At 50.7% G+C, this 6,864-nt stretch overlaps 1 protein-coding gene across 1 annotated transcript in view; it reads right to left on the bottom strand.

Annotated features, from left to right (window-relative positions):
* Positions 1 to 4,613, bottom strand: part of ARRDC5 (arrestin domain containing 5) — an 8,847-nt gene extending 4,234 nt beyond the window's left edge. Inside the window, exons 1-2 of the mRNA XM_015566910.1 lie at positions 4,361 to 4,613; positions 2,834 to 3,033 (exon numbers count right to left, since the gene is read on the bottom strand). Of these exons, the coding sequence (XP_015422396.1) occupies positions 2,834 to 3,033; positions 4,361 to 4,613 (453 nt within the window). The remainder of the gene's footprint in view (positions 1 to 2,833; positions 3,034 to 4,360) is intronic.
* Positions 4,614 to 6,864: the final 2,251 nt, after the last annotated feature.

Here is a 6,864-nt window from a genome sequence, read left to right as displayed (position 1 = left end):
ACCGCCGAAGGGGTCACGACCCACAGGTTGAGAACCGCTGCACTAATGGGTCAGGATCTGCGATTAGAAAAGCACTGTTCTAGGTCCACTGTGTTTCCTCTTGGAGACCTCAGGTGACCCCCGACCCCTTTGGACCTCAGCTTCTGCCCTCTGCCTGTGGCCCTACTTCTCTTTAGCCTTCACAGGCTTCCCTTTCCCTAGGAAGGCTCATTGCAGGGAGTTTAGGTTCTAAATCCCTCTACTGTTATTCGAAATTGCGTGGCATGCGTTAGGACCCCGCGTGTGTTAAGGAGCTCCCTGCTCTAACTCAGGGCCAGGGCTGTAGTTCTGTCCTGGCCCTGCAGGAGGTGTGTAGAGCAACCAGCGGTGGTCCGGGAGACCTCCACGCCTGACCAGTAACATTTCCAATGCAAAGCCAACACTGGAGTTCTTAGACCTGCGAGTTCTTTGGAACCCTGTATTTCTTTAGCGTATATGACACTTTGGGAGGTGGGCTCATTCATTCAACTGGGTTTTATTTGCATCTACTTGGTGCCAAGTTTAGGGAAAACCCATAGCGATGAAGACCTGCTCTGGTTGAGGAGATGGGTGTAAATGGTACGTGTGAAAACACACCACGTTGTTTCTGGTTGAGACAGTGATGAGGCTGCGATGGGATGCAAATGGGGGACATAATGAGATAAGGGGAGCTGGAAAGGGGGCTCCCTTAGGGTTGCTAGTTAGGAACGGGCTCTAGGACAAGCTCCTCTCCCAAATGGTGCTGAGTGGAGGGGATGTGGAGGAATTGGAACCCTGTGCATTGCTGGTGGCAAGGTAAGATGGCGCCGTGGAAAACAGACAGTTCCTTGAAAGGTGAAACAGCCTTACCATCTGCCCCAGCAATTCCGCTCCAAGAAGCCACCCAGAGAAAGGAAGGCTCATGCCCCACAAACACTTGTACTTGAATGTTCACAGCAGCATGATTCACAGTAACCAAAGAGGCAGCCCAAGTGTCCATCAGTGGGTGCCCAGATGCACGGAATGCAGCCCACCCGTGCACTGATGTAGCCTTAAAGAGTGAAGCATGGACACTCGCTACAACACGGATGGACCTTGAAAACATGACACCCAGTGAGCAAAGCCAGACACAAAGGCCGCACAGCGTGTGACTCCACGGAGACAGAGGGGGTTAGTGGTTGTCGGGGGCTGGGGTCCGGGCAGAGGGAGACTGGCTGTGACAGCGAGGGGGTGCAACGTTTCTTTTGGGGGTGATGAAATGTTCTAAAACCGACTGTGGCGATGGTTGCATAACTCTGTGTACACTTTAAGTGGGTGAATTATAAGGTATGAGAATTCTATCTCAATAAAGCTGTTAGAAATAGTGAAAGGGTGGAAGGGGGAAAGTTTCTTTGCTTTCAGCTCCCCTACCCCCTCCCACAAGGCAGCGTTTGTGGCCAGTTGCTCTGCTCTCCTTCCTGCAAGGAAGTAATTTGTTTTCACCACCAGTGGCAGGCTAGACCTGCTGTCCTGAACTTTGCTTTTTTCATTCGGCCCAGTGACTTGGAGATCCTGACCAGGGGCGCTGCCTCACTCCGTCACTGTCTGTCTGTCTCTTTTGCTTTACTCCATAGAATGTGTCTTTTTGCCTGGGTGTTCCTATGCAAACAATTCCCTAAACAACAAACATTAGACTTCCCAATTTTTTTTGCCACTATAAACAGTGCTGTGGGGAGTCATGCCACATACGTGAAAGAACATCAGTAGGAGAAATTTCTAGAAAGGGGAATGACTCGGGCAAAGCGCATGTTCATTTTAATATGGATAGATGTAGCTAAGTTGCCCTGCATAGCTTGTGGCTGTTTATTCGGCCATCGGCAATGCAGGTGGATGAAGACATGGCTTCTGAGCAAAGATCAGAAGGATAGCAAGGCCACGTTATAGTGTTCCGAGCAGAGGGAACAGCTTGTGCAAAGGTCCTGGGGCAGGACCGTGCCTGGTGTGTTGGAGGAACAGTGAGGAGGCCCATGTGGCAGGAGCAGAGTGGTGGGGGCGAGGGGGGAGGTGCGCACGCGGAGAGAGAGGGAGGACATGAAGGCCCAGAGGAAATGGAGGCAGGTCATGCAGGACCTTGTGGGCCGTGGGGAAGACTTGGGCTTTTCCCCCAAGGAAGGTAGGCACCCTGGAGGGCTGTGGGCAGAGGAAGGTCATCACCTGACTGAGCCACCACGCTAATAGCAAACGAGTCTCCAGGAAGGTGAAGTGACTGTGGTCAACGGTCCTCTACCCGCTCAACTTCCGCCTCTGCACCTGGGCCTCCAGAAACCACCCAGAAATCCTTCTCCGCTCAGGCAGACTGATGCCACATGCCCTCCCTTCCCCTGGGATGGAGGCCGCCCCCTTCCCTTGCTTCTTGGGGGGATTAGTGGGGGGCACCACCTGCATTGTTTGAGGGCGCAAAGCCCACGAAGAGTCACTGAGTGTCCAAGTCTCTCTCTGACCCAGGGGGTGACAAGGGGACCTCAGATCAGTCTTCACGTACTGTAGGGTCCAGGACACTGGGGCGAGGTCATTCTCTGTGGGGGGCCGTCCTGGGCCATCCACCAAGGCCAGGAGCACACCCACTGGTGACAACCACACATGTCCCCAGACATTGCCCAGGTGAATCACCCCGGTCGAGTCGCACTGGGTAGTTCCTGCCCTGGTTTCTGAGTCACACTTGTGCACTCACTGGGCCCGGGAGCCTCCAACATCGTTCCCTTCTTCCCTGCCAGGGCCTCCTCAGTCGCACGCACGCCCCCTGCCGCCCTGGAGCTTTGAGGAACCAGCCCCACCAGGGCTCCTTCCCCATTACTACCTGGTTTTCTCGGGGGAAGTCCGAAGTCCCTTGAACCAACAAGTACATTCTCTTCTTTGCTAGAATGTGCTCCCGGCCCATGCAGGAAGCTTGCACGAAGTAGAAGACATGGCCAATTTTGCTGGTAAAGGTAGAAGGGAGCCTGGGAGGTAAGTTGAAATGGAAATCAAAGGTGTGGCTGCCTGCACTTAACCAATTATCTGAAAGCAAAACACACCGATGCCATCAGAAGGTTCTAGCAGATTTTTTTTCTTTTTTCCATTTTGTTTTCCTCTTTAGTTATTGCTTTGGTTGGGGAGGTTGTTTGGGGCCTGGCCTGCCTGTCCCAGAGCTCGGCTGAGCTAGGTGCTTTTAGGGACCTGAGTGGCCCATAAATATCAGGCCCAGGCCTCAGGGGGGCTGGAAGGGGATGCCCCAGGTGGGTGATGGGGCTGGGGTGGTTGCTCCAAAACCATGGTGGGGACTCGCTCAGTTCTGCCTTGGGTCTGAGGAACTGGTCCTCATGATTCAGTCACCAGGAGGACATGGCTTCTGAATTCCTTTACTGGGAATGAGAGGGGTTCATTCAACAAACACAGCCTGAACCCCCTGCTACATGCCAGGGGCTCTTTTAGGCAGTGTTTGCCGCAGTGAGCAAGGCAGCCACACCTCCTTGCCCTCACAGAGCTCAGTCTTCAGTGCACTGTGAACAGCAGCATACAGTAGGTGCTTAATATCTGTTGCTTGACTTAGTGGAGACTGAGGACCAGGGAGAAACTCACGCTGCCCCCATTTCTGTGAGCTTATTTTTTAGTTTTTGCATTTCTCCAAAACTCTCTTATGATTGTGTTTTTCCCGACTGAAGGCAACCCAACGACACCAGGGACCATGTGTGAGTTCTTCGCTGCTGTATCCCCAGCACCTGGCACAGTGTTGTGTACAGCAGGTACTCACTAAACGTTTGTGAAATGAATGAATGAACCTAATGCAGGCTTAAGGTTGATACTTTTGCGGGGGAATACGGTCTCTTGGAAATGGGGAGGGAGGGGTGGTGCCTAATGCTGGGGCAGTACTGGGCAGGTGAGTGTTTTGGTTGAAAGAATTAACATTTATCAAGCACTTACTGTATACCCCGCACTATCGAAGCCACTAAATCATTAAGCCCTCGGAGAAATCTCACGAGGCAGGACTTGTTATTTCCATTTTCCAGATGGCTACACGGGGACCCAGAGGGGCCACATGATTGCTGAGGGTTAAGATCTGGCATCTTGCTGCTCCTCCCCCAGATGTCTGCATGGCTCGTGTCCCTCCCATCACTCCTATTTGTGCTCTGTTGTCACCTCTTTGGAAAGACCTCCATGACCAGCTCCTGAGATCTTATTTTCGTGTATCTGATGGTCATTGTTTTACAGGGATTCCCTCCTAGGGAGGAGCCACATCTCTGCCCATTTCTGATATCCCTGGGGTTTGCTGACCAACTAACATGTGTTTACCTTCCAGACCCAGGTTCCTATTATGTTTAGGGTTGGCAGCTGGCCTCCTCCTTACCCTTCACTGGGAACTTCTTTGACTTGTGTACATAGTCGGCCTTGTTGTTGCAAATAACATCTCTGCTATAATCACGGGATGCCCCGGTTTCTTCGCTCCACTCCACATAACCCCTTCCCACGAGCTCCACCTTCACAATGGGGTCCACCAGGGTGCTGTTCAGGGTTAGAATCACCTGCCCTTTTATGCAGGAGCCGGCCAGGTAGATCGCATCCTTGGGCAGCACTAACTCGATCCACTTCACCACAGACATGGAGGGTTGGGCGGGTGGAGAAACATCCTCCCCCCTCCTCCATGCCACAGAGATGCCGGGTTCCTTGGCCTCAGTGAGGTCACCTGTCTGTGACATCATCCAGCCAGGGTTCCGGGAAGGGATCCCCAGTGACCAGGGGGAAGGGAGGCAGCAGCTTGGGAATCCCAGAGTCCGCACTGGTTTGTAAAATGGTAGCCTGGAAAATAACACCTTTTCCTAGAAAATAACAAGCAAGCAAACAAAAAACAACCGTAAGGCGCCAACATTCCCTTCACACAGGGGACCCCTGTCATCATGCCAGGGGCTTAGGGGCCTTGGGTGGGAAGAGTTGGTCCAGCCACTCTGCTGAGGTAGGTGGTGTGAGCTCCATATCCAGATGGAGGGGCACAGCAAATGAGCCCAGAGGTATTTTCTGCCCCATCTGACGGCCCCCAAATTTGCTGTGTGTGCCTCAGGATTCACACACTGTTCTGGGGTCAGACACAATCATTTTCATTTCTTAAAAAAATATATTTTATTGATTTTTTACAGAGAGGAAGGGAGAGGGATAGAGAGTTAGAAACATCAATGAGAGAGAAACATTGATCAGTTGCCTCCTGCACACTCCCTACTGGGGATGTGCCCGCAACCAAGGTACATGCCCTTGACCGGAATCGAACCTGGGTCCTTTCAGTCCGCAGGCCAATGCTCTATCCACTGAGCCAAACCGGTGAGGGCAATCATTTTCATTTTAATGGTTCTATATTCATCCCAATCTGTGTTAGAAAAAAGATTAAAGATGTGGCCAGGACATGAAATCTGATGTGAATTGAAGGTGCTCAGAGCACTGTGTGGTCCTATCTACATGTGGATGCCACCATGAAGAACCATCTCCCTGCACAACTGACATTTCCCTTTATGCCTTTGTCTCCCCCATTGGATGGGAAGTGCCTTCAGGGCGGGACTTCGTCTCAGTAAGTGTTGTGTCCACCAACGTCTGCTGGATCCAGGACCTGATTGGACCAGGGAGGGCAATAAAAGTTTGCTGAACATCTTACTGACCTTCAAGAGTGTATCATTTCGCAAAAGGGAAATTGAGGTCCTTTCTACTCTAGTGGTTATTCCTGATCGGCACATGGGCTGGTGTCTAAGTGAGAGTGACACTAAAGCAAAAGAGGCATTGGAAAGTGTCCATTCTCCAGACTCTGGGAAGGCCTCATTCATCATCTTTGCTGTTTTAATGTACATGATGTCTTTTGTGGACATCAACATATTGTCACCCTAAAGGGTTTGTAAGTGTCTTTTGGAGAAACTTGGCATAGTATCTTTTTTTTTTTTTTTTAAAAAAAAGTGTTTTAAAGAGAAAGAGTAAGGGAGAAAGTGAGAGAAACATCAATTTGCTGTTCCACTCATCCACACGGTCATTGGTTGACTCCTGTATGTGCCCTGACTGGAGATCGAACACACAACGTTGGCTCATCGGGACAACACTGACCAACTGAGCCACCTGGCCTAGTTTACTTATTTATTTTAATCCTCATCTGAGGATATTTTTTCCATTGGATTCCAGAGAGAGGGGAGAGGACAGAAGGAAGGAGTGGGAGGGAGGGCAGGGGGGGGAGAGGGGGAGAGAGAGAGAGAGAGAGAGAGAGAAAGAGAGAGAAACATCAACATAAGAGACACATTGATTGGTTGCCTCCTGCACCCACCCTTACTGGGGCTGGGGAACCTTCAACGAAGGTATGTGCTGTTGATGGGGAATTGAACCTGAGACCAATTGATCCGCAGGCTGACCCTCTAATACAGAGGTTCTCAACCTGTGGGTCGCGACCCCTTTGGCGGTCGAATGACCCTTTCACAGGGGTCTCCTAAGATCATCCTGCATATCAGATATTTACATTACGATTCATAACAGTAACAACATTACAGTTATGAAGTAGCAACGAAAATAGTTTTATGGTTGGGTCACAACATGAGGAACTGTATTTAAAGGGCGAGAAGGTTGAGAACCACTGCTAATCACTGAGTAAAACTGGCAAGAGCTTATCCATGTCTGCTAATTTACCTAAGCAACCCCTCTGTCTCCAAATGACTAGAGAAATGGGGATCTGTGTCACCAGTTCTTGTGAACTTTTCTGCAGGAAAAGCCAGATACCAGTACTTCTGTGTTACTTAACTTCAGATGTCCAAGGAACCTGGACCGTGCCCTGTATCAAATGTACAGAAAGAACGTATTATCCCTTTGGGCCGTGCTGAGTTTTCACAGCAGGTT

Source organism: Myotis davidii, unplaced genomic scaffold (assembly GCF_000327345.1).
Source record: "Myotis davidii unplaced genomic scaffold, ASM32734v1 scaffold551, whole genome shotgun sequence".
NCBI lineage: Eukaryota > Metazoa > Chordata > Mammalia > Chiroptera > Vespertilionidae > Myotis > Myotis davidii.
This window is presented reverse-complemented; position numbering and strand designations above follow the sequence as displayed.